This window comes from Oncorhynchus clarkii, unplaced genomic scaffold (assembly GCF_045791955.1).
Source record: "Oncorhynchus clarkii lewisi isolate Uvic-CL-2024 unplaced genomic scaffold, UVic_Ocla_1.0 unplaced_contig_1243_pilon_pilon, whole genome shotgun sequence".
In the NCBI taxonomy this organism is placed as follows: Eukaryota; Metazoa; Chordata; class Actinopteri; order Salmoniformes; family Salmonidae; genus Oncorhynchus; species Oncorhynchus clarkii.
Window position 1 is genome coordinate 1 of NW_027259371.1, and position 27,024 is coordinate 27,024.

Here is a 27,024-nt window from a genome sequence, read left to right on the forward strand (position 1 = left end):
AGGAATGTGTGTGACTCCCCTTTTTTCTACTGTGTTATTGACTTGTTAATTGTTTACTCCATGTGTAACTCTGTGTTGTCTGTTCACACTGCTATGCTTTATCTTGGCCAGGTCGCAGTTGCAAATGAGAACTTGTTCTCAACTAGCCTACCTGGTTAAATAAAGGTGAAATAAAATAAAAAAAAAAAAAAACTTACCTTTCTCACACTGCTCACAGGGACTTCCCCAGGCAGCGCCCAGGGTGGCACAGCACTCTGACTTGAGGGTGCCGCCGTTGATGTTGACCTCGCAGCGGCCATCTTGGATATTCAGCCAACAGGTCCCCTTCAGGCTGTCTATGATTAAAATGACAGTTTTTAGGGTGGTGGTGGACTAGGGAACCAGATGAAAAAGGAGGAAGTGTTTCTTGTTTATAGTGTACACATTGACAGCTAAATGCTAAATTGCAGTGCACAGTTACATAACTTAGCCTAAATAAAAACTAAATTGAAGTACAGAGTACATGCAGTGTGTATATTTATACAGACATTTATAGGTGGCATGTAGGTTTAACTGCACTAACTAACATTGCATTCCAGCTGTAAATGGCCTTTTTCAAAACCATTCTCTACTCAATTTCTACATAGACAGGAATGATTCATTCCAATGACCTGAAAGAGGTTGATTTCTCTTCAATTTGAAAATACATTGATGGTCGTTTGATATACACAGAAAGACCATCTCATCTACTGTGTTGACAGTGGATGTGTTTAGACCGGAAGTCTCCATGAGAATAGTAAACGAACACGAATTTGACCAACTGGGGACATTTTGTTAGTCCCAACAGGGTCAAACGTTATTTCTAGGGGGTTTAGGGTTCAGGTCAGAATTAGTGTTAGGGTTAGAATTGAGTTTAGGATTAAGAGCTAGGTTTAGGAACTAGGTTTAGGGTTAGGAGCTAGGGTTAGGGTTAAGGGTTAAGGTTAGGGGTTAGGGAAAATAGGATTCTGAATGGAACTGAATTGTGTGTCCCCACAAAGTTAGTTATACAAGACTGTGTGTGTGTGTGTGTGTGTGTGTGTGTGTGTGTGTGTGTGTGTGTGTGTGTGTGTGTGTGTGTGTGTGTGTGTGCGTGTGTATTTACCAATGCAGATGAGTCCTGTGGTGTCCAGCTTGCTCCCAGGGGAGCACTCGCAGGCAAAGGAGCCGGCTGTGTTCCTACACTGTCCGTTAGAACAGGGGCGGTTTTCACACTCATTCACATCTACAAACAGAGGGGGAAGAGTTAGAGGGGAACACCTTTAATTTAATTTACAAGGAAGAAGAGTTAGAGGGAGACACATTTCACAACATTTACATTGGGGAAGAGTTAGAGAGGGACACATTTCACAACATTTACATTGGGGAAGAGTTAGAGAGGGACACATTTCAAAACATCTACATGGTGGAATAGTTAGAGAAGGACACGTTTCACAACATCTACATGGGGGAAGAGTTAGAGAGGGACACATTTCACAACATTTACATGGTGGAAGAGTTAAGAGAAGGACACATTTTACAAAATGTACATGGGGGAAGAGTTAGAGGGGGACACCTTTTCACTACATTTACAAGAAGGGGGAAGAGTTAAAAGGTGACACCTTGAACAAAACTACCTCTCAAAACAGTGGGAATAGTTAGAATGTGACACCTTTAAGTACATTTACAAGCAGGTTCTGATTGTGGATGTGTCCCAATAATCTAGTTCTAGATAGCTTTCTTTCTCTTTTCACTCCGTCACCACTGATCTTAAAGGATTTGCTAGGCATGTATACCAGTTCTTGAAAGCCAGGAAGTTCTTTAATTCAATGATTTTGGCGAAAGATAGCTTTACAATCCTCTTTGTAACCTGATTACAACACGGGGAAGATATAAAAAGGGACACACTACGAAGAGGAAAAGCCAGCCCAAAATAATGACTCATTTTATTAAGTAGGGCTGGGAATTGCCAAGGACCTCCCGATACTTAGGTGCCGATACGATATGCAATAGATACTTTATTGGGTTTCGATGTTCCAAACATACTGCTCACAATATGTATTTTTTGTGTTTAATAAAAATATAGAAAGATTATCGAAAAAAAGCTATGAAGGAAATGTAACTATACACCCCCCCCCCCCCCCCCATCACTACTTTTAAGGCAAGCCAACGGTAAAAAGAAAGCTCAACGGGAGAAACAGTTAAACCAATGCGTAGTTGATTTGATTTGATTTATTGATTCCTCAACTGGAAACCGTTATCCTCAATGAACACTCTCAATCTTCGATGCAGGAATTCACATAAAGGCCGGAAGAAGAGGGAGCTACCTGGAATGTGCAGAAAATGCCTCCCAGCCAGTAGTTAATCATGGTAATCACTTACATACAGTGTATTTTGTACAATTCATTTTTTTCCACTTCCCATCTGCTTGGAGGAACAGTTAACACATGGATTATTGTATTGCCACAGTGCTGACAGAATTGAATGAACTTGAAACTGCACAGCAGCAAGATTGAGCGGAGTCGAGTGGAATTCCTTCTGCTGTATACAGCAGCAGTCCTGGGTTTTTATTTATTTTATTTAACCTTTATTTAACCAGGAAGGGCTCATTGTGGAAGCAGGGTAGCCTAGTGGTTAGTTGTTGTTCATATCCCTGAGCTGACAAGGTACAAATCTGTTGTTCTGCCCCTGAACAGGCAGTTAACCCACTGTTCCTAGGCCATCATTGAAAATAAGAATTTGTTCTTAACTGCCTTGCCTAGTTAAATAACAAAATTGAGATTAAAATCTATGTTTTCAAGAGCGCCCTGGCCAAGATAGGCAGCAACAAAGTCATTACAAAAAAATTACAGACAGACAACATGAAAAACTACAAGTAATCTAGTAAAAACTATTGAATTCACAAGAGTATAAAACAGCAAATTAAAAAAAAAGTTCAAACAGTATTTAGTATTTATTATAATAGTATTTGTCAAGCTTGTCTGGCGCAATGGAGCCAATGGAATTGTCCCAAAAAGTGCAAGCCCCGCCCATCTGGCACTCAAGGTTCTGGTCTAGCGAACACTCAAAGCTGAAAGATTTAAAATACTACTTAAACCCAAGTCTGATTGAGTGAGCGCTTGCTTCATCTAATTTAGTGTACATGTGGCTTCCAAATGTGTCAATTTATAGCTTGGCTTGATGACAACAGAGCTTGCAAATACCCACTGTTGCCTAACACACAAAAGTTTGGGCCACTTAAGTCATTGCTACCAGGAAAAGCTAATAAACTACGGCAACAACATGTTGTTGTGATTTTGACATATGTTTTACAGAAAGGGAGAGGGCAAAGGAGGAGAGGTATGAATCATAATTTTGGTTGGGTGATAGTGTAGTGACGGTGTCGTGGCTGTGTCGTGACGGTATAGTGTTGTAAGTCACACTTGGCTATGTCTCCGGGACACTTACAGATGAGTGAAAGTGAGAGTGAGATGTTTCCAACTCTAAGGCTGCATCCTACATAGAACCCTACTTGTTATAATAGTGCACTACTACGGAATAGGGAATAGGGTGCAATTTGAAAGGTAGTTCAACTGTAACTAACACATGGAAGTGTGTCGTTCACTTTAATTCTGTTTCGGGAATGGATCGCATGGAATGTGAATTTCGGAGCTGATCGTATTTATTGCTACTGAAGAGTCCATGTTAGAGTCATGTGAGGATGTAAACAGGACGGGAATAGAACTATGCACAAGCCTTAAAGCTTCACTTTATACTGCGACTGGCCTATGCTCCCCTCCTAAAGAGTTCACAAGGAACAGATGTCATTGTAAAAGTGTGTGTGTGCATGTGTGTGTGTGTGTGTAAGATGAATGCACTAATTGTAAGTCGCTCTGGATAAGAGTGTCTGCTAAATGACTCACTACTGTAGTGTCTCTGGATCAGAGAGTCTGCTAAATGACTCACTACTGTAGTGACTCTGGATCAGAGAGTCTGCTAAATGACTCACTACTGTAGTGACTCTGGATCAGAGAGTCTGCTAAATGACTCACTACTGTAGTGTCTCTGGATCAGAGAGTCTGCTAAATGACTCACTACTGTAGTGTCTCTGGATCAGAGAGTCTGCTAAATGACTCACTACTGTAGTGTCTCTGGATCAGAGAGTCTGCTAAATGACTCACTACTGTAGTGTCTCTGGATCAGAGAGTCTGCTAAATGACTCACTACTGTAGTGTCTCTGGATCAGAGAGTCTGCTAAATGACTCACTACTGTAGTGTCTCTGGATCAGAGAGTCTGCTAAATGACTCACTACTGTAGTGTCTCTGGATCAGAGAGTCTGCTAAATGACTCACTACTGTAGTGTCTCTGGATCAGAGAGTCTGCTAAATGACTCACTACTGTAGTGTCTCTGGATCAGAGAGTCTGCTAAATGACTCACTACTGTAGTGACTCTGGATCAGAGAGTCTGCTAAATGACTCACTACTGTAGTGTCTCTGGATCAGAGAGTCTGCTAAATGACTCACTACTGTAGTGTCTCTGGATCAGAGAGTCTGCTAAATGACTCACTACTGTAGTGACTCTGGATCAGAGAGTCTGCTAAATGACTCACTACTGTAGTGTCTCTGGATCAGAGAGTCTGCTAAATGACTCACTACTGTAGTGACTCTGGATCAGAGAGTCTGCTAAATGACTCACTACTGTAGTGACTCTGGATCAGAGAGTCTGCTAAATGACTCACTACTGTAGTGACTCTGGATAAGAGTGTCTGCTAAAATGACTACAATGTAAATTTAAAATAATGTGTGTTTTCCGTGCATGAGTGTATGTGTCCACACACAGTCCCCAGCCATCCAAACATCCTATTGTTGTGTGTTACTTTCTGCTGTGTTGACCGTCAAGGGGGATAACGTCAACGGTCTGAAGGATCCCAGTCCTCACAGTCTCTCAATTCCCAAACCAGGAGGCCCAGACTCTTAATTTACTACCCTATAAACCAGTAGGTTTAAATAGACCACAGAGCAATGGAGTGCGTTCCAAATAGCACCCTATTCCCTTACATAGTGCATTACTTTTGACCAGAAGTCAGATTCCCTCCAAATTTGGTTTTTGGACTGAAAAAATAATGTTGATGCTTTCAAAGATGGTCACACTATACCAGTAGATTAGTGGAGGCTGCTGAGAAGAGGACGGCTCAAAGTAATGGCTGGAACGGAGCAGATGGAATGGCATCAAACACATGGAAACCATGTGCATTTGATCCATGTAGGGACCGACGCCGGAGATGAGACGCAGGTAAGTCAAACATTTAATCGGGAACAGACATAGAGCAAGACAGGAACAGAGTCAGCACACGGGTAACCAAGGACATATGCCAATCAATTCAGAAGCAGGGAACACAGCGGGGAACCAGACAGATATAGGGAACGTAATGACAGAGGTGATTGAGTCCAGGTGAGTCCAATAATCGCTGATGCGCGTGACGGGGGGGAAGGCAGGTGTGCGTAATGATGATGGCAGGAGTGTGTTAGGCTGGGGAGCCTGGCACCCGAAGGGAAGAGCGGGAGCAGGCGTGACAGTCTCCCCCCTCTGGAGGCACCACCCGGCATCCCACCTGGGTGAGCCTGATGAACCAGCAGAGGCGTGAGAGCCTGGTGAGCCGGCTGAGGCTTGTCGATCCCGCTGAGGCGTGGGAGCCTGGTGAGCCGGCTGATGCATAGGAGCCTGACGATCCGGTTGAGGCTTGTCGATCCCGCTGAGGCGTGGGAGCCTGGTGAGCCGGCTGAGGCATAGGAGCCTGACAATCCGGTTGAGGCTTGTCGATCCCGCTGAGGCATGGGAGCCCGATGATCCAGCAGAGGCGTAAAAACCTGACGATCCGGCTGAGGCCTGACGTGGGATGGGTGCCTTCCGAGCCAACCTGGGCAAGAAACCTCTCGAGCCAGCTAGGGCGTGACAGCCCGACGAACTGGAAACGTCAGCACTCCCCGATGCTTCGTATGATGGCTTCTGCATTCTGTAGGTATGGGGAGTCAAACATTTAATCGGAACATGTGACAATTAATGCAGAAGCAGGGAACAGAGCGGGGAACCAGACAGATATAGGGAAGGTAATGACAGAGGTGATTGAGTCGAGGTGAGGCCAATAATCGCTAAACCCTCAAGTGCCAGAGGGGAAGAGCGGAAGTAGGGTGACAATATCATTCAACACATCCCACCACAGCCACAAGCCCCGTTCTACCCAATTAAGGTGCATACGCCAAGGTGCATACACTAATATGCTACAATATGCTAAACATACTTCAAAAAAATCTACTTATCATGACCCATAGACCATTAACTTAGTTGGAGAAAAGATAAGTGATTGGTTTAAATAATAAATAAATAAAAGGTTTTACTTTCCATTTAAACCACTGTAAATCCACTCCACAGTGGCCTAAGACCACACTGACTTTGGTATTGATATCTAAAAAAAAAACAAGGAAACTATTAACCTCTCATTCTTTGCATATGTAACGCTAATGCTCAAAACCATCTTCTCCTCATAAAACCATCAGATTCACTCCAGATTTTGTATTTAGACTAATGATTGCACATAAAGGAGGATACTTCCTTCATGATAGAGTGCTTGCCTTGTTATGCTGATCTTGTGTCCTTTCTACCATCCTGTGAACCCCATTCATTGCTGCTCACAGCTATATTTTGGGATATTTTTCATTGTTGTTCATGGGTAATAATCCCTTGTTCTAGAACTGACCCCACCTGAGAGACCCCAGAGGCCCCTGTGGTGATCCCTCTTTCACACTCAATTAGAGCCCATTAAGTCATTTCCCCTCTGCTGGCAGTGCACTCCATGGAGGGTTGTATTGGTTTTATTGGCAACGTAAGGTGTGCCTCCCAAATGGCCCCCTATTCCTTATATGGGCCCTGGTCAAAAGTAGTGCACTATATAGGGAATAGGGTGACATTTGCGAGGCTGAGAAGGGCTTAGTCACAAACCATAGCATTAGCCCCTTGGGGTTATTATGGACAGACCTGGGTTCAAATACTATTTGAAATCATTTCAAATAGTTTATCTGGGCTTGATTGCTTGCTATTGCTCGGTATCGCTCAGAACAATGTTCTTGGCCATAACCAGTCATGCTTCAAGACGGGTCACTCAACCGAGACTGCTCAACCTCTGTGTCACAGAGGCTCTCTGAATGCACCAACTGTAAGTCACTCTGGATAAGAGCGTCTGCTAAATTACTAAAATGTCAAATGCAAATATAAAATGTTTTGAGCTTGCCTGGCGCAATGGAACCACTAGAATAATCGCAAAAGTGCAAACGCCTGGCCTCCCGAGTGGCGCAGTGGTCTGTGCCACTAGAGATCCTGGTTCGAGTCCAGGCTCTGTCACAGCCGGCCGCGACCGGGAGACCCATGGGGCGCCGCATAATTGGCCCAGCGTCGCCCGGGTTAGTGGAGGGTTTGGCCGGCAGGGATGTTCTTGTCCCATCGCGCACTAGCGACTCCTGTGGCGGGCCGGGCGCAGTGCACGCTGACACGGTTGCCAGGTGTACGGTGTTTCCTCTGACACATTGGTGCGGCTGGCTTCAGGGTTAAGTGCGCATTGTGTCAAGAAGCAGTGCGGCTTGGTTGGGTTGTGTTTTGGAGGACGCATGGCTCTCAATCTTTGCCTCTCCCGAGTCTGTACTGGAGTTGCTGCGATGGGACAAGACTGCAACTACCAATTGGACACCACGAAATTGGGGAGAAAAAGTATAACACATTTTTTCCCCCTAAAAACGGGCAGGTGGTGGTTTAGGAGCATGGTAACAGAGGACAGAGGCTGGAAGGTGGTTTAGGAGCATGGTTACAGGGGGAAAGGGGGTGAAGGTGGTTTAGGAGCATGGTTACAGGGGGAAAGGGGGTGAAGGTGGCTTAGGAGCATGGTTACAGGGGGGGCAGGGGTTGGAAGGTGGTTTAGGAGCATGGTTACAGGGGGGGCAGGGGTTGGAAGGTGGTTTAGAAGCATGGTTCCAGGGGGGGCAGGGGTTGGAAGGTGGTTCAGGAGCATGGTTACAGGGGGAAAGGGGGTGAAGGTGGTTTAGGAGCATGGTTACAGGGGGAAAGGGGGTGAAGGTGGTTCAGGAGCATGGTTACAGGGGGGAAAGGGGGTGAAGGTGGTTTAGGAGCATGGTTACAGGGGGGAAAGGGGGTGAAGGTGATTTAGGAGCATGGTTACAGGGGGGGCAGGGGTTGGAAGGTGGTTTAGGAGCATGGTTACAGGGGGAAAGGGGGTGAAGGTGGCTTAGGAGCATGGTTACAGGGGGGGGCAGGGGTTGGAAGGTGGTTTAGGAGCATGGTTACAGGGGGGACAGGGGTGAAGGTGGTTTAGGAGCATGGTTACAGGGGAGGCAAGGGTTGGAAGGTGGTTCAGGAGCATCGTTACAGGGGGGGCAGGGGTTGGAAGGTGGCTTAGGAGCATGGTTACAGGGGGGCAGCAGTTGGAAGGTGGCTAAGGAGCATGGTTACAGGGGGACAAGGGTAATTTTAAACTAGGGATGTAGTCCTTCATTTCGAACCAGGGACGTAGTCCTTCATTTTAAACCAGGGATGTAGTCATTTGGCACAACAAAGAATAAAAGGCCCTTAAACCAATGAGAGGGGACGTTTATTCTCCCCTGCCTGAAATGGGAGGTACTATCTGAGGAGGAAACACTATCCAATAGAAACCTTCATTTTCTGTTGCAAAACATGACCCAGGTGTTACCATTTCTGTATATCATAAGATGGATGAAAATGTATAGACCGAGTAAAATTCCTGTGAAAATAAAAGGACATACTCCACATCAGTGTCTACACACAATCAAAACCGCCCGATTTCTTCCATATGTCCCAGGCATAGTTCAGGTATGGGGGAAGGGCGGTCATATCTGCACGCGTGTACATATGGCGGAATAACTCACAGAATATATCTGAGGGATATAAGACTTTAAAAAGACATCTGGTTCAGATATGAACTCAGAATGATTGAAATGCCTATCCTGTACTGGAGAGGCCTTTGTCTGTTTCGCCCATGCAAAAAAAAGAAGAGGAAGAAACAGTCACTGCTATTGTCCTGACTTCATCCTGACTTCTGACTTCATCTATCGGCTTTTATAACTTTAAAAAGGAAACATGTAAAAACTCCAGTATAGCAAACCACACATTTAACATACAAGATGGGGGCAATAATAACCAATGGTCAATTCAATCAGATCAGCTTTAGCAGACATCCTCATAGCTACTATGGTTACTCAGGTTTCTCTGGTTACTATGGTTACTCAGGTTTCTCTGGTTACTATGGTTGCTCAGGTTTCTCTGGTTACTACGGTTTCTCTGGCTACTATGGTTGCTCTGGCTACTATGGTTGCTCTGGCTACTCAGGTTGCTCTGGCTACTCAGGTTCTCTGGCTACTCAGGTTGCTCTGGCTACTATGGTTGCTCTGGCTACTCAGGATGCTCTGGCTACTATGGCTACTCAGGTTGCTCTGGTTACTATGGTTGCTCTGGCTACTATGGCTACTCAGGTTCTCTGGCTACTATGGTTGCTCTGGTTACTATGACTACTCAGGTTTCTCTGGCTACTCAGGTTGCTCTGGCTACTATGGCTACTCAGGTTCTCTGGCTACTATGGTTGCTCTGGTTACTATGACTACTCAGGTTTCTCTGGCTACTCAGGTTGCTCTGGCTACTATGGTTGCTCTGGCTACTCAGGATGCTCTGGCTACTATGGCTACTCAGGTTGCTCTGGTTACTATGGTTGCTCTGGCTACTATGGCTACTCAGGTTCTCTGGCTACTATGGTTGCTCTGGTTACTATGACTACTCAGGTTTCTCTGGCTACTATGGTTGCTCTGGCTACTCAGGTTGCTCTGGCTACTCAGGTTCTCTGGCTACTCAGGTTGCTCTGGCTACTATGGTTGCTCTGGCTACTCAGGATGCTCTGGCTACTATGGCTACTCAGGTTGCTCTGGTTACTATGGTTGCTCTGGCTACTATGGCTACTCAGGTTCTCTGGCTACTATGGTTGCTCTGGTTACTATGACTACTCAGGTTTCTCTGGCTACTCAGGTTGCTCTGGCGACTCAGGTTCTCTGGCTACTCAGGTTTTCTCTGGCTACTCAGGTTTCTCTGGCTACTCAGGTTTCTCTGGCTACTCAGGTTCTCTGGCTACTATGGCTACTCAGGTTTCTCTGGCTACTATGGTTGCTCTGGCTATTCTGGTTTCTCTGGCTACTATGGCTACTCGGGTTTCTCAGGTTGCTCTGGTTACTATGGTTGCTCTGGTTACTATGGCTACCCAGGTTCTCTGGCTACTCAGGTTTCTCAGGTTTCTCTGGCTACTCAGGCTTCTCTGGCTACTCAGGTTTCTCTGGCTACTCAGGTTCTCTGGCTACTCAGGTTTCTCTGGCTACTATGGTTTCTCTGGCTACTATGGTTTATCTGGCTACTATGGCTACTCAGGTTTCTCTGGCTACTCAGGTTTCTCTGGTTACTATGGATTCTCTGGCTACTATGGTTTCTCTGGCTACTCAGGTTTCTCTGGCTACTCAGGTTCTCTGGCTACTCAGGTTGCTCTGGCTACTCAGGTTGCTCTGGCTACTCAGGTTTCTCTGGCTACTCAGGATTCTCTGGCTACTATGGTTTCTCTGGCTACTATGGCTACTCAGGTTCCTCTGGCTACTCAGGTTTCTCAGGTTGCTCTGGCTACTATGGTTGCTCTGGTTACTATGGCTACTCAGGTTCTCTGGCTACTCAGGTTCTCTGGCTACTATGGCTACTCAGGTTCTCTGGCTACTATGGCTACTCAGGTTTCTCTGGCTACTCAGGTTTCTCTGGCTACTATGGTTGCTCTGGCTACTCAGGTTGCTCTGGCTACTATGGCTACTCAGGTTATCTGGCTACTCAGGTTGCTCTGGCTACTATGGTTGCTCTGGCTACTCAGGATTCTCAGGATTCTCTGGCTACTCAGGTTTCTCTGGCTACTCAGGTTTCTCTGGTTACTATGGTTTCTCTGGCTACTATGGTTTCTCTGGCTACTATGGCTACTCAGGTTTCTATGGCTACTCAGATTTCTCTGGTTACTATTTTTTCTCTGGCTACTATGGTTCTCTAGCTACTCAGGTTTCTCTGGCTACTCAGGTTTCTCTGGCTACTCAGGCTACTCAGGTTTCTCTGGCTACTATGGCTACTCAGGTTTCTCTGGCTACTCAGGTTTCTCTGGCTACTCAGGTTGCTCTGGCTACTCTGGCTTGCCAGGCATTTCTGATTTCCTCCGACCTCCCATTACACCCCTTGTGTGTTTTTCCTACCAGGTGTCCACTTAAAATTGAAGTTCTGCTCCCTCTCTCTCTCACCACCATTTATATTTCTTGTTCTCTCTCTTTCTCTCTCTCTCTCTTTCTCTTTCAAAGGCTTTTTTGGCATGATATTCACATGAATATTGCCAAAGCAGAAATACATAACAACAACAATGAAAATAGTCATCACCTCTCTCTCTCTCTCTCTCTCTCTCTCTCTCTTACCTTCGCATGTCTCAGAGTCCGGCCTGAAGAGGTAGCCCTTGGGGCAGGTGCAGCTGTAGCTGCCTGGAATGTTCCGACACAGTCCGTTGTCGCAGAGGAGCCGGTTCACCATGCACTCGTCAATGTCTGGAAGACAACAGGCAAACAGAGAGGACGCCTCACAGTCAACTCAGGACCATTTGTCCATTTGTCAGTGTCTGAGACCATTGGTCAGTGTCTATGAGACCATTGGTCAGTGTCTGAGTCCATTGGTCGGTGTCTATGAGACCATTGGTCAGTGTCTGAGACTATCGGTCGGTGTCTGAGACCACTGGTCAGTGTCTGTGAGACCATTGGTCAGTGTATGAGACCATTGAGACCACTGGTCAGTGTCTGTGAGACCATTGGTCTATGAGACCATTGGTCAGTGTCTGAGACCATTGAGACCACTGGTCAGTGTCTAGGAAATGAATGGAATAGAATAGAAGCCTACACTTTCCAGGACTTTCCAGGACTTGAAAATCCTACTCTAGAGACTACGGCCATGACTGACAGTCCACCATCCTCAACTCAATATACAAACTCTAAACGACAACCATAGACACCAGTATTTCCTCTGGTGCCAGGTCGTGAAGATAACCCGATTGAATTTGTTCCCCCTCGGTAATGTAGTCTTCACCAGCCCCTATTTGGCTGTACATTTTCCGTTCCCAAAGGGCCCGTTGACTGCCAGGGGACCCAGTCAACCCCAGAGTCAGACAGAAAGGGAAGTTGAAGAGCTTATAAAGCTGACTATAATTGCCCTTTGGAAATAATATCCTGTCGAACTCTTTCACCATGCCTATGGTGGGAGGAACAAAGGGGTTACCGGCTACCGAGCTGAAACGACTACCAGGAATCACAGGGGAGCCGCGTTCCAAACGGAACCCTATCCCTTATATAGTAGAGCACTACTTTTGACCAGGGCCCAGGAATAGAGTCCCATTTGGGATGCACACGCCCAGGGAAACGCTCCCAGAATTCATGCGTCCCCATTAGGATTTTTGACAAAAATGGTGGTGATATGTCATTTTGTCTTTGCGGCCAAGAGGAGATGGAATATATACTGTGTAATTATTAGGGGGGAACCTGCGATTCAACGTCTTACCTTGCCAAATGAAATGTAAAATGGTTATGTTGAATACTGGTATGTATATTGCAGTCTTTCTATCAGGCAAGTTTCTATCAGGCACTTTTTCAGTGCTGTTAAAAGTTACAATGTGAATAAGTCACACGTGCTACCTACAGTGCATGATTGTTTCTGCTTCCATTGGGAGAATTTCATTTTTAAGAACTTGTGTGCTTTCATGTGCAATTATAGAAAACCAAATTGCTTTCGTTTGTGTATTTCTTTTAGTGTACTCCCCCGTTTGGGAGGGTCCCAACTCCAGAGTTTACAGTGGCTGTGAGTTTATAGTGACTGTGACTTTACAGTGGCTGTGAGTTTATAGTGACTGTGACTTTACAGTGGCTGTGAGTTTATAGTGACTGTGACTTTACAGTGGCTGTGAGTTTGCAGTGACTGAGTTTACAGTGACTGAGTTTACAATGACTGAGTTTACAGTGGCTGTGAGTTTACAGTGACTGAGTTTACAGTGACTGAGTTTACAGTGGCTGTGAGTTTACAGTGACTGAGTTTACAGTGACTGAGTTTATAATGACTGAGTTTACAGTGACTGACTTTACAGTGACTGAGTTTACAGTGGCTATGAGTTTACAGTGGCTGTGAGTTTACAATGACTGAGTTTACAGTGGCTGTGAGTTTACAGTGACTGAGTTTGCAGTGACTGAGTTTACAGTGACTGAGTTTACAGTGGCTGTGAGTTTACAGTGACTGAGTTTACAGTGACTGAGTTTATAATGACTGAATTTACAGTGACTGAGTTTACAGTGGCTGAGTTTACAGTGTCTGAGTTTACAATGACTGAGTTTAGTGGCTGTGAGTTTACAGTGACTGAGTTTACAGTGGCTGTGAGTTTACAGTGACTGAGTTTACAGTGACTGAGTTTACAGTGGCTGAAAAGCCCGTTCCAAAACCCAAATCTGGTCCTTTCTGCCTTCTTCCCTCTCTCCTTTCCTCTTTCCCTGTCTCCCTACCCCCGTCCATTGGTCTTTACAGGTCTTTTGGCCGTGTTCTCTCTTCATGTCTGTCTTTCCCCTGGCAGCTACACACCATGATGTAATTTCAATAGAGAAAGGTGATTTGTCTCAAGAGCTGAAATGTAGCGCAACTGAATTGGGGGGAACGAACAGAGGATATTCTGTACGATTAATAGTGGGGATTCTGGTACCACCATGTTAAGGGTGTGTCCCAAATGGCACCCTATTCCCTATGGGCCCTGGTCAAAAGTAGTGCACTGTGAAGGGAATAGGGAGCCACTTAGTAAGCAGACTGAGTCGGTCTATAATTAACTCTATGTTTTGACTATAGTAGTATAGACAGTAGTCAAAGGGAAACCGGGATCACATTTTCCTAGGCGGCGTGGGAGTTGTAGCACCTGTGTTTCTATCATTACTGCCAGGAAAACGAGAGGGAAGAAATCAAATGCGGTTTTGTGTGTTTCTGTATGCTTCATTTGAATCCTTGGCGTACAATCAAGTTGCATCAGCATAGGACATGAGAATAAGTCTGTTTGAATGGGCTCTACTATTACTGTTAGTGGTGAGTGTGGTAACTAGGAAGACTAGCAAGTCATAGCGCTCCAACCACCGAAAGGCAATGTGAGAACTTTGCACGTATTGTCAGTAATGCTAAGAATAGTCAAGCATCCAAAAGGAACAGTAAATGTAATAGTATATTGTTCTGACTACTCACTTTGTGTTGGGTAACACTTCCTATGAATACCCTCTTCACAGGTCATTAAAGCGCTCTGTGCTTTGTGCAATCGTGTGACACAGCAAGATTTTATTCTGTATTTTAAGCATTATCCAGAAATGAGAATTAGACCAAAGATTAAAGCAATTGTCTGAGGATGGTGCTGGAGGATGGTGCTGGAGGATGGTGCTGGAGGATGGTGCTGGACCATCTACCATAAAAAGAGCGGACAGTTCACTGAAAAAGCTTTAAATAAAGGTTAAAATCTGGGTCATGTGACATGATTAAAAAAACACAGGGCCCTGCTACGCATAATGCATTTGATAATGCATGACATGGTTGCTAATAGCTTCCCATAAGGTTAGGCAAAAAATAGTTCAATGGGCCTGCCTACTCTGAAACGGATGGTTTGGTCAGTGAAACAAATCTCTAGACAGACTCCCAGGTTAGCTCTCCTCCTCTTCCTCATCACAAATCTCTAGACCGGCTCCCAGGTTAGCTCTCCTCCTCTTCCTCATCACAAATCTCTAGACCGGCTCCCAGGTTAGCTCTCCTTCTCTTCCTCATCACAAATCTCTAGACCGGCTCCCAGGTTAGCTCTCCTCCTCTTCCTCATCACAAATCTCTAGACCGGCTCCCAGGTTAGCTCTCCTTCTCTTCCTCATCACAAATCTCTAGACCGGCTCCCAGGTTAGCTCTCCTTCTCTTCCTCATCACAAATCTCTAGACTGGCTCCCAGGTTAGCTCTCCTCCTCTTCCTCATCACAAATCTCTAGACCGGCTCCCAGGTTAGCTCTCCTTCTCTTCCTCATCACAAATCTCTAGACCGGCTCCCAGGTTATCTCTCCTCCTCTTCCTCATCACAAATCTCTAGATAGACTCCCAGGTTAGCTCTCCTCCTCTTCCTCATCACAAATCTCTAGACAGACTCCCAGGTTAGCTCTCCTCCTCTTCCTCATCACAAATCTCTAGACAGACTCCCAGGTTAGCTCTCCTCCTCTTCCTCATCACAAATCTCTAGACAGACTCCCAGGTTAGCTCTCCTCCTCTTCCTCATCACAAATCTCTAGACCGGCTCCCAGGTTAGCTCTCCTCCTCTTCCTCATCACAAATCTCTAGACAGACTCCCAGGTTAGCTCTCCTCCTCTTCCTCATCACAAATCTCTAGACAGACTCGCAGGTTAGCTCTCCTCCTCTTCCTCATCACAAATCTCTAGACAGACTCCCAGGTTAGCTCTCCTCCTCTTCCTCATCACAAATCTCTAGACAGGCTCCCAGGTTAGCTCTCCTCCTCTTCCTCATCACAAATCTCTAGACAGGCTCCCAGGTTAGCTCTCCTCCTCTTCCTCATCACAAATCTCTAGACCGGCTTCCAGGTTAGTTCTCCTTCTCTTCCTCATCACAAATCTCTAGACAGGCTCCCAGGTTAGCTCTCCTCCTCTTCCTCATCACAAATCTCTAGACCGGCTCCCAGGTTAGTTCTCTTCCTCATCACAAATCTCTAGGCAGGCTCCCAGGTTAGCTCTCCTCCTCTTCCTCATCACAAATCTCTAGACAGGCTCCCAGGTTAGCTCTCCTTCTCTTCCTCATCACAGCTGCTGCCCAATTGAGACGTAACCTACCAACTGAAAGAGAGACACCACTACACCTCCACTGCCTCTCAGCCTCAGCCTGGACAACAAGCTGGATGTCAGTTGGGTAAAGGAGGAAGCTATTTGAACTGAGCCTCACATAGACACATGCCTAGTTGGCCGGTGTGCTCTTCTGGCTATGGAGGCCATCTTTAATACTGAATTATGTGTCATCATATTTGGCATAAACCAGATTTGTGACCAGTGATGTAGTGGAGGGTAAATACAGTGTTTTTTTAAATTTAATTGAAAGTGTATTGAACATTAATTTGCTCACCGTGAACGTTTAGCAATTTGTTGTTATCACTACATCACAGGTCATGACATTTCGTCTCACTGAAGGTCAAGTTACAAGAAAGATAGTGTAATTTTGTAGTGTCAGAAACAGCCTTTCTCCACTCACCCACACAGGTCTTGCCCGTGTTGTCAGACTCGTAGCCAGTGTTACAGAAGCAGCGGAAACTGCCTCTTAGGTTCTCACACACTCCATTGGGACAGATCTCTGGGTTCAGTGCACACTCATTGATGTCTGGCCAAGGGAAAGAGACAGAGGGACACAATAGAGAGGGGTCATTTTAATGTCACGCAATACACTGATGAAAACCCCAAAAGTTTCGTAGTATGCGTAGGGCACATTACCTGTTCCATCCACAGAGAAGCCGATTCCACTTCCACACAGAGCCTGGAACTCAGCTGTAAGACCAAACAGAAATGGTGGTTAAAGTTCTAGAAGTTAAAGTTCTAGAAGTTAAAGTTCTAGAAGTTAAAGTTCTAGAAGACTGAGATGAAGGGTTGGGGTTACTGCTTTAAATACAGGAATAAATACAAAGTCAATGACTGCGGTTGCAACAAAACAACCTCCATTACCAAGCATCTTTGTGTGTGAGAACGCAACATTTTGTACATACTGTATGTAATGTGAGCTATATTTGATGTTGGAAGCACAACAATAATATATCACCCACACGGGATTGGTCTTCTCAAAGTCACTCTATTAGCCAATTGGTCCTCTCAAAGTCACTCTATTAGCCAATTGGTCCTCTCAAAGTCACTCTATTAGCTGTATTAGTCTTCTCAAAGTCACTCTATTAGCTGCATTGATCCTCTCAAAGTCCCTATATTAGCCAATTGGTCCTCTCAAAGTCACTATATTAGCTGCATTAGTCTTCTCAAAGTCACTATATTAGCTGCATTGGTCCTCTCAAAGTCACTCTATTAGCCAATTGGTCCTCTCAAAGTCACTCTATTAGCCAATTGGTCCTCTCAAAGTCACTCTATTAGCCAATTGGTCCTCTCAAAGTCACTCTATTAGCCAATTGGTCTTCTCAAAGTCACTATATTAGCTGCAATAGTCTTCTCAAAGTCACTATATTAGCTGCATTGGTCCTCTCAAAGTCACTCTATTAGTCAATTGGTCCTCTCAAAGTCACTCTATTAGCCAATTGGTCTTCTCAAAGTCACTCTATTAGCCAATTGTTCACTCCATTGTCTACAAATGAGTCAGTTGGTCTACAAACAGCATCTAAAGACGTTCAGATAAAACAACGTTTTTCAGGATTCCTAGTCTTGATTGACATTCGCACAGTTTGGATGTGTGTCATCGTGTGTATTGTACCTGAGTTCTTGGCTGGGCAAGACACACAGGGCTCTCCGAAGCCGTAGTCGGTGTTGGCACAGCAGCACTCCGACTTGGTGACGGCTCCCTGGAAGGGACGCACGCACACACCTTTCTTTATGGCGCCGTAGCAGGTGCTGCGCATGTGTGTGTCTGAAGGAAGAAAACACAGAGACACTGTATGTGACAATGGATTAACACAGCAGTGCTTTACAGTGAAAACATTGGCGGTGATTGCTGAGGATTTCCGCTTTCCGACATTTTGTCTTTTTTGCTCAAAGACCATGAGAAGGAATATAGGAACTTAGCTACTTGTCAGTGTACTGTAGCCAATGTCTCTCTCTCTCTCTCTCTCTCTCTCTGCATGCTTGGAGTGTTTGGTGCATGCTGGGAATTGTATGAGCGAAGGAGTGCGTGTGTTGTGTAGAGTTAGATATTCAGAAATTCTTTCAGTTTTCTCTTTCTTGGTGGCATTTTTGGTTTTTCTTCTGTGCATGATTAAGGTTATTATTTTTGTTGTGGTAGAATTAAGTATTTTGTTTGTCGTATTGAAATGACCCTGATTTTGGCGCGGATGGCAGCCCGAATGGGGATGCCGTCCCTGTCACTTTCAGCACGGCTTTAGGTGTGTTACTGAAGCTACTGTCACGGTGGAGGAGTTTCTGGTTTCTGGTAGGAGAGAAGGTGGGATATGAGAATGTTGCTTATGAGTCACGGATGAATAAAGCGGTGGTGGTTTTTGTTAAAGATTTCTTAAAGTAGATCGTATGGTTGAGCATGGTGTACTTCTTAAAGAAGAGTGTCTTGTAGATCGTATGGTTGAGCATGGTGTACTTCTTAAAGGAGAGTGTCTGGTTGATCGTATGGTTGAGCATGGTGTACTTCTTAAAGAAGAGTGTCTTGTAGATCGTATGGTTGAGCATGGTGTACTTCTTAAAGAAGAGTGTCTGGTTGATCGGATGGTTGAGCATGGTGTAATTCTTAAAGAAGAGTGTCTTGTTGATCGGATGGTTGAGCATGGTGTACTTCTTAAAGAAGAGTGTCTGGTTGATCGTATGGTTGAGCATGGTGTACTTCTTAAAGAAGAGTGTCTTGTTGATCGGATGGTTGAGCATGGTGTACTTCTTAAAGAAGAGTGTCTTGTAGATCGTATGGTTGAGCATGGTGTAATTCTTAAAGAAGAGTGTCTGGTTGATCGGATGGTTGAGCATGGTGTAATTCTTAAAGAAGAGTGTCTTGTTGATCGGATGGTTGAGCATGGTGTACTTCTTAAAGAAGAGTGTCTTGTAGATCGTATGGTTGAGCATGGTGTACTTCTTAAAGAAGAGTGTCTGGTTGATCGTATGGTTGAGCATGGTGTACTTCTTAAAGAAGAGTGTCTTGTAGATCGTATGGTTGAGCATGGTGTACTTCTTAAAGAAGAGTGTCTTGTAGATCGTATGGTTGAGCATGGTGTACTTCTTAAAGAAGAGTGTCTTGTTGATCGTAGGGTTGAGCATGGTGTACTTCTTAAAGAAGTGTGTCTTGTTGATCGTATGGTTGAGCATGGTGTACTTCATAAAGAAGTGTGTCTTGTAGATTGTATGGTTGAGCATGGTGTACTTCTTAAAGAAGAGTGTCTTGTAGATCGTATGGTTGAGCATGGTGCACTTCTTAAAGAAGAGTGTCTGGTTGATCGGATGGTTGAGCATGGTGTACTTCTTAAAGAAGAGTGTCTTGTAGATCGTATGGTTGAGCATGGTGTACTTCTTAAAGAAGAGTGTCTGGTTGATCGTATGGTTGAGCATGGTGTACTTCTTAAAGAAGAGTGTCTTGTAGATCGTATGGTTGAGCATGGTGTACTTCTTAAAGAAGAGTGTCTTGTAGATCGTATGGTTGAGCATGGTGTACTTCTTAAAGAAGAGTGTCTTGTTGATCGTAGGGTTGAGCATGGTGTACTTCTTAAAGAAGTGTGTCTTGTTGATCGTATGGTTGAGCACGGTGTACTTCTTAAAGAAGAGTGTCTGGTTGATCGCGTGGTTGAGCATGGTGTACTTCTTAAAGAAGAGTGTCTGGTTGATTGCGTGGTTGAGCATGGTGTACTTCTTAAAGAAGAGTGTCTTGTAGATCGTATGGTTGAGCATGGTGTACTTCTTAAAGAAGAGTGTCTTGTAGATCGTATGGTTGAGCATGGTGTACTTCTTAAAGAAGAGTGTCTTGTTGATCGTAGGGTTGAGCACGGTGTACTTCTTAAAGAAGAGTGTCTGGTTGATCGCGTGGTTGAGCATGGTGTACTTCTTAAAGAAGAGTGTCTGGTTGATTGCGTGGTTGAGCATGGTGTACTTCTTAAAGAAGAGTGTCTGGTTGATCGTATGGTTGAGCATGGTGTACTTCTTAAAGAAGAGTGTCTTGTAGATCGTATGGTTGAGCATGGTGTACTTCTTAAAGAAGAGTGTCTGGTTGATCGTATGGTTGAGCATGGTGTACTTCTTAAAGAAGAGTGTCTGGTTGATCGGATGGTTGAGCATGGTGTACTTCTTAAAGAAGAGTGTCTTGTAGATCGTATGGTTGAGCATGGTGTACTTCTTAAAGAAGAGTGTCTGGTTGATCGTATGGTTGAGCATGGTGTACTTCTTAAAGGAGAGTGTCTGGTTGATCGGATGGTTGAGCATGGTGTACTTCTTAAAGAAGAGTGTCTTGTTGATCGTATGGTTGAGCATGGCGTACTTCTTAAAGGTATGTTTATTCAAGTTACGCCTCTTTTTTCTCGGTCAACAAGGGTAACGATTTCAAATGTACCGCCGTTTATTCCCAATGAGCTATTGGAGCGCGAGTTATCGCGGTTTGGGAAGTTCGCCAGTTCAATTAAGGTTGTCCCGTTGAAACAGGTTAGGTCGTTTCGGCGACAGGTGTTTATGTTTTTGGACTCACCGGAGCAGACTTTAGAGTTATCGTTTAAAGTCAAGTATGACAATAGACTGTATATGGCTTATGCTAGTACAGGTAGTCAACAGTGTTTTGAGTGTGGGGATGTTGGTCATAAGCGACATGCTTGCCCGAAAAGGGAGAAGGCCGAGGGAGGGGGGCAGGTGGTCCTCGTAACGCCTGGGCCCTCTGATGTAGGGAGAGGTGGGCCGACAGTGGTTGAGCAGCCACAAGCACCTGTTGCTGAGGAACAAATTATCCGTGTTGAGGGCACTGAGTTGCAACTTGTACCTGAGGGAAATGTTATGCAGCAGAAAAATATTGTTGTAGAAGGTAAGGATGGATCTGAAGAGCCATTTCCTCAGTGCTGGGGTACAGGAGGGGGTTCATGTGGAGCTAGGCTCCCAGGGAGTGGAGGAGATGCCCACTATGAGTAATTGGGTTCAGGTGGGGCTAGTCTCCCAGATAGTGGAGGAGATGCCCACTACGAGTGCTTGGGTACAGGAGGGGATTCATGTGGAGCTAGGCTCCCAGGGAGTGGAGGAGATGCCCACTATGAGTAATTGGGTTCAGGTGGGGCTAGGCTCCCAGTTAGTGGAGGAGATGCCCACTATGAGTAGTGATGTTCAGGTGGGGCTAGTCTCTCAGGTAGTGGAGGAGATGCCTGGTACGAGTGATGGGGTGCAAGTGGGGAGTGTTGAAAGGGATGTGGTGGAAGGGAGTCAGTTGTCTGTGGCCTCAGCTGAGGAGGATCAGGAGAAGGATATGGATATCTCTTTGATATGATAGCAGCTGGTGACGACTCAATTTACGATCTAGAGGAGGTAAATGGGTTTCTGGATCAGACTTTTGGGAAATCTGTCAAATTGTCAGATTATTTTGATGTTGATACGTTTGTGAGGTCAGCTGTGATGTTACAGAAGATGGTGGGGTTAGACCAGCTGAGTGAGAAGAAGAGGTTTCGCTCGAGGAAATGTGTTACTGCTGTCGCAGCAGCAAAAGGTGGTGGGAAACGTGGTCAGGTTAAGAGAAGATTAAAATGATGATGATCATGCTTCATAGGGTGTCTTTTTTTCTCGTTGGTTTGTCTGTGGTTTCTTCTGCTTTTCTTTTCTCTTTTCTATATGGAGGTACTAAGGGTAGGTTCTCTCAATATTAATTAGGGAAGGGACAGGAATAAGAGGGCTTGGGTATTAGAAGTAATAAAACAGAAAAGGCTTAATGTAGTTTTCCTACAGGAGACACACAGTGATGAGGAAAATGAGGTTGACTGGGGTATGTGGTGGAAGGGACAGCATATACCCAGTCATGGTACTAATTTCAGTGCTGGGGTGGCAATCTTGTTTTCTTCAGGTTTAGGGGTGACTGTGGTATCTACAGCAGAGATTGTCATGGGTCGGGTTTTATTGGTCAAGGTGGATGTTATGCTCCTAATGAGGGTACAGAGCGTATTGCTATATTTGATCAAATAAAGGAAACCTTAAGACAGTGTGATCAAGAGGGGCGTATGGTTTTAGGGGGGGACTGGAACTGTAGAGTGGATTTTACTGTAAGAACCTCACCTGCGGTCAGACACTTGTCTGTCTGGCCTATTAACTGAGTTTAAGCTTTCTGATGTGTGGAGAGTAAGGAATGCAAAAGTTAGGCAGTGCACATGGCTAAAAGTTAATGAAGGTCGTCTCAGTGCAGCAAGGTTAGACAGGTTGTATGTATCTGAGCAATACTGTAGTAGGGTTGGAAGGTTAGACAGGTTGTATGTATCTGATCACTACTGTAGTAGGGTTGGAAGGTTAGACAAATCAAATCAAATCAAATCAAATTTTATTTGTCACATACACATGGTTAGCAGATGTTAATGCGAGTGTAGCGAAATGCTTGTGCTTCTAGTTCCGACAATGCAGTAATAACAAGTAATCTAACTAACAATTCCAAAACGACTGTCTTGTACACAGTGTAAGGGGATAAAGAATATGTACATAAGGATATATGAATGAGTGATGGTACAGAGCAGCATAGGCAAGATACAGTAGATGGTATCGAGTACAGTATGTACAAATGAGATGAGTATGTAAACAAAGTGGCATAGTTTAAAGTGGCTAGTGATACATGTATTACATAAGGATACAGTCGATGATATAGAGTACAGTATATACGTATGCATATGAGATGAATAATGTAGGGTAAGTAACATTATATAAGGTAGCATTGTTTAAAGTGGCTAGTGATATATTTACATAATTTCCCATCAATTCCCATTATTAAAGTGGCTGGAGTTGAGTCAGTGTCAGTGTGTTGGCAGCAGCCACTCAGTGTTAGTGGTGGCTGTTTAACAGTCTGATGGCCTTGAGATAGAAGCTGTTTTTCAGTCTCTCGGTCCCAGCTTTGATGCACCTGTACTGACCTCGCCTTCTGGATGATAGCGGGGTGAACAGGCAGTGGCTCGGGTGGTTGATGTCCTTGATGATCTTTATGGCCTTCCTGTGACATCGGGTGGTGTAGGTGTCCTGGAGGGCAGGTAGTTTGCCCCCGGTGATGCGTTGTGCAGACCTCACTACCCTCTGGAGAGCCTTACGGTTGAGGGCGGTGCAGTTGCCATACCAGGCGGTGATACAGCCCGCCAGGATGCTCTCGATTGTGCATCTGTAGAAGTTTGTGAGTGCTTTTGGTGACAAGCCAAATTTCTTCAGCCTCCTGAGGTTGAAGAGGCGCTGCTGCGCCTTCTTCACGATGCTGTCTGTGTGAGTGGACCAATTCAGTTTGTCTGTGATGTGTATGCCGAGGAACTTAAAACTTGCTACCCTCTCCACTACTGTTCCATCGATGTGGATAGGGGGGTGTTCCCTCTGCTGTTTCCTGAAGTCCACAATCATCTCCTTAGTTTTGTTGACGTTGAGTGTGAGGTTATTTTCCTGACACCACACTCTGAGGGCCCTCACCTCCTCCCTGTAGGCCGTCTCATCGTTGTTGGTAATCAAGCCTACCACTGTTGTGTCGTCCGCAAACTTGATGATTGAGTTGGAGGCGTGCGTGGCCACGCAGTCGTGGGTGAACAGGGAGTACAGGAGAGGGCTCAGAACGCACCCTTGTGGGGCCCCAGTGTTGAGGATCAGCGGGGAGGAGATGTTGTTGCCTACCCTCACCACCTGGGGGCGGCCCGTCAGGAAGTCCAGTACCCAGTTGCACAGGGCGGGGTCGAGACCCAGGGTCTCGAGCTTGATGACGAGCTTGGAGGGTACTATGGTGTTGAATGCCGAGCTGTAGTCGATGAACAGCATTCTCACATAGGTATTCCTCTTGTCCAGATGGGTTAGGGCAGTGTGCAGTGTGGTTGAGATTGCATCGTCTGTGGACCTATTTGGGCGGTAAGCAAATTGGAGTGGGTCTAGGGTGTCAGGTAGGGTGGAGGTGATATGGTCCTTGACTAGTCTCTCAAAGCACTTCATGATGACGGATGTGAGTGCTACGGGGCGGTAGTCGTTTAGCTCAGTTACCTTAGCTTTCTTGGGAACAGGAACAATGGTGGCCCTCTTGAAGCATGTGGGAACAGCAGACTGGTATAGGGATTGATTGAATATGTCCGTAAACACACCGGCCAGCTGGTCTGCGCATGCTCTGAGGGCGCGGCTGGGGATGCCGTCTGGGCCTGCAGCCTTGCGAGGGTTAACACGTTTAAATGTCTTACTCACCTCGGCTGCAGTGAAGGAGAGACCGCATGTTTTTGTTGCAGGCCGTGTCAGTGGCACTGTATTGTCCTCAAAGCGGGCAAAAAAGTTATTTAGTCTGCCTGGGAGCAAGACATCCTGGTCCGTGACTGGGCTGGATTTCTTCCTGTAGTCCGTGATTGACTGTAGACCCTGCCACATGCCTCTTGTGTCTGAGCCGTTGAATTGAGATTCTACTTTGTCTCTGTACTGGCGCTTAGCTTGTTTGATAGCCTTGCGGAGGGAATAGCTGCACTGTTTGTATTCGGTCATGTTACCAGACACCTTGCCCTGATTAAAAGCAGTGGTTCGCACTTTCAGTTTCACACGAATGCTGCCATCAATCCACGGTTTCTGGTTAGGGAATGTTTTAATCGTTGCTATGGGAACGACATCTTCAACGCACGTTCTAATGAACTCGCACACCGAATCAGCGTATTCGTCAATGTTGTTATCTGACGCAATACGAAACATCTCCCAGTCCACGTGATGGAAGCAGTCTTGGAGTGTGGAGTCAGCTTGGTCGGACCAGCGTTGGACAGACCTCAGCGTGGGAGCCTCTTGTTTTAGTTTCTGTCTGTAGGCAGGGATCAAATAAATGGAGTCGTGGTCAGCTTTTCCGAAAGGGGGGCGGGGCAGGGCCTTATATGCGTCGCGGAAGTTAGAGTAACAATGATCCAAGGTCTTTCCACCCCTGGTTGCGCAATCGATATGCTGATAAAATGTGTAAAAAGGTTGTATGTCTCTGATCACTACTGTAGTAGGGTTGGAAGGTTAGACAGGTTGTATGTATCTGATCACTACTGTAGTAGGGTTGGAAGGTTAGACAGGTTGTATGTATCTGATCACTACTGTAGTAGGGTTGGAAGGTTAGACAGGTTGTATATATCTGAGCACTACTGTAGTAGGGTTGGAAGGTTAGACAGGTTGTATGTATCTGAGCAATACTGTAGTAGGGTTGGAAAGTGTGCCATTACTCCTGTGGGTTTCTCTGATCATCATATTGTTACTGTTGATATTCATTTGTCCACGAAGGTCATCGCCTTACTGGTATTTTAATGTTAAATTGTTACATGATGTCATGTTTTGTGAAAGGTTTTTGTTGTTTTGGGAAGAATGGAGGGTTACAAAAGGGAATTTTGAGTCCCTGAGACAATGGTGGTAGGTTGGGAAGGCCCACATATGATTGTTTTGTCAACAGTATACTGCTCTGTCTCAAATTGAACTTAAGAGACTATCAAGGCCCTTGAACAGGACATCAAATCTATTGAATTGAAGCTGCTCACTCAGAACAACCCTGGACTAGTCATGAACTTACAGGACATGAGAGTGAAAGAGTGAAGGGTGCATTGATTAGGTCTCGTTTTGCTTCCCTCAAGGATATGGATGCTCCTAGCATTTAAAAAAACAACCTAGGACAGTCGGGAAGGTGACCACGGATGACAGTGAAATGCGTCAACATGCCGTGGATTTTTACTCTGCCCTCGATAAGGCAGAGGATTGTGACTCTCTGTGTACTGAACAGTTGTTACACGGTCTTCCTCAATTGGGCCCTGAGCAGAGAGTCGCATTGGACTCTGACATTATATAGTTGTATAGTCTGGCGATTGAACCAATGCTTTGTTTTTTAAGAGTGAAGCTTACTGGTTTCTCTGTGCCAGGTGTAATGAAGGGTCCCACAATAGCACTGTCTGCGTATGCAGGTGACGTGACAGTTTTTATTACAGTGGGTGAGGATGTTAAGGTTCTCTCAAACACTTTAAAGGTATATGAGGGGGCCTCCTCAGCTAGAGTCAACTGGGAAAAGAGTGAATCGCTGTGGGCAGGTCAGCTTCAGACTGGGTCCGCTCCACAGTTACCAGGGGGGCTTCAAACGGGGTCTGCTCCACGGTTACCAGGGGGGCTTTCAGACTGGGTCCGTTCCACAGTTACCAGGGGGGCTTCAAACGGGGTCCGCTCCACGGTTACCAGGGGGGCTTCAGATGGGGTCCGCTCCACGGTTACCAGGGGGGCTTCAGATTGGGTCCGCTCCACGGTTACCAGGGGGGCTTCAGATGGGGTCCGCTCCACGGTTACCAGGGGGGCTTTCAGACTGGGTCCGTTCCACAGTTACCAGGGGGGCTTCAAACGGGGTCCGCTCCACGGTTACCAGGGGGGCTTCAGATGGGGTCCGCTCCACGGTTACCAGGGGGGCTTCAGATGGGGTCCGCTCCACGGTTACCAGGGGGGCTTCAGATTGGGTCCGCTCCATGGTTACCAGGGGGGCTTCAGATGGGGTCCGCTCCACGGTTACCAGAGGGGCTTCAGATGGGGTCCGCTCCACGGTTACCAGGGGGGCTTCAGATGGGGTCCGCTCCATGGTTACCAGGGGGGCTTCAGACGGGGTCCGCTCCACGGTTACCAGGGGGGCTACAGATCCGGTCCGCTCCACGGTTACCAGGGGGGCTTCAGATGGGGTCCGCTCCACGGTTACCAGGGGGGCTTCAGATGGGGTCCGCTCCACGGTTACCAGGGGGGCTTCAGATGGGGTCCGCTCCATGGTTACCAGGGGGGCTTCAGACGGGGTCCGCTCCACGGTTACATGGGGGGCTTCAGATGGGGTCCGCTCCACGGTTACCAGGGGGGCTTCAGATGGGGTCCGCTCCACGGTTACCAGGGGGGCTTCAGATGGGGTCCGCTCCACGGTTACCAGGGGGGCTTCAGATGGGGTCCGCTCCACGGTTACCAGGGGGGCTTCAGACGGGGTCCGCTCCACAGTTACCATGGGGGCTTCAGATGGGGTCCGCTCCACGGTTACCAGGGGGGCTTCAGAT

General features: G+C 46.1%; 1 protein-coding gene across 1 annotated transcript in view; it reads right to left on the reverse strand.

Moving 5' to 3' along the window:
* Positions 1-197: 197 nt before the first annotated feature.
* The window catches only part of LOC139400108 (fibrillin-2-like), a gene marked incomplete at both ends in the record, with an annotated part of 31,974 nt that continues 5,147 nt past the window's right edge, over positions 198-27,024 (reverse strand). Inside the window, 6 exons of the mRNA XM_071145141.1 lie at positions 198-335; positions 1,124-1,243; positions 11,528-11,653; positions 16,395-16,520; positions 16,631-16,684; positions 17,607-17,759. Coding sequence (XP_071001242.1) covers positions 198-335; positions 1,124-1,243; positions 11,528-11,653; positions 16,395-16,520; positions 16,631-16,684; positions 17,607-17,759 — 717 coding nt within the window. The remainder of the gene's footprint in view (positions 336-1,123; positions 1,244-11,527; positions 11,654-16,394; positions 16,521-16,630; positions 16,685-17,606; positions 17,760-27,024) is intronic.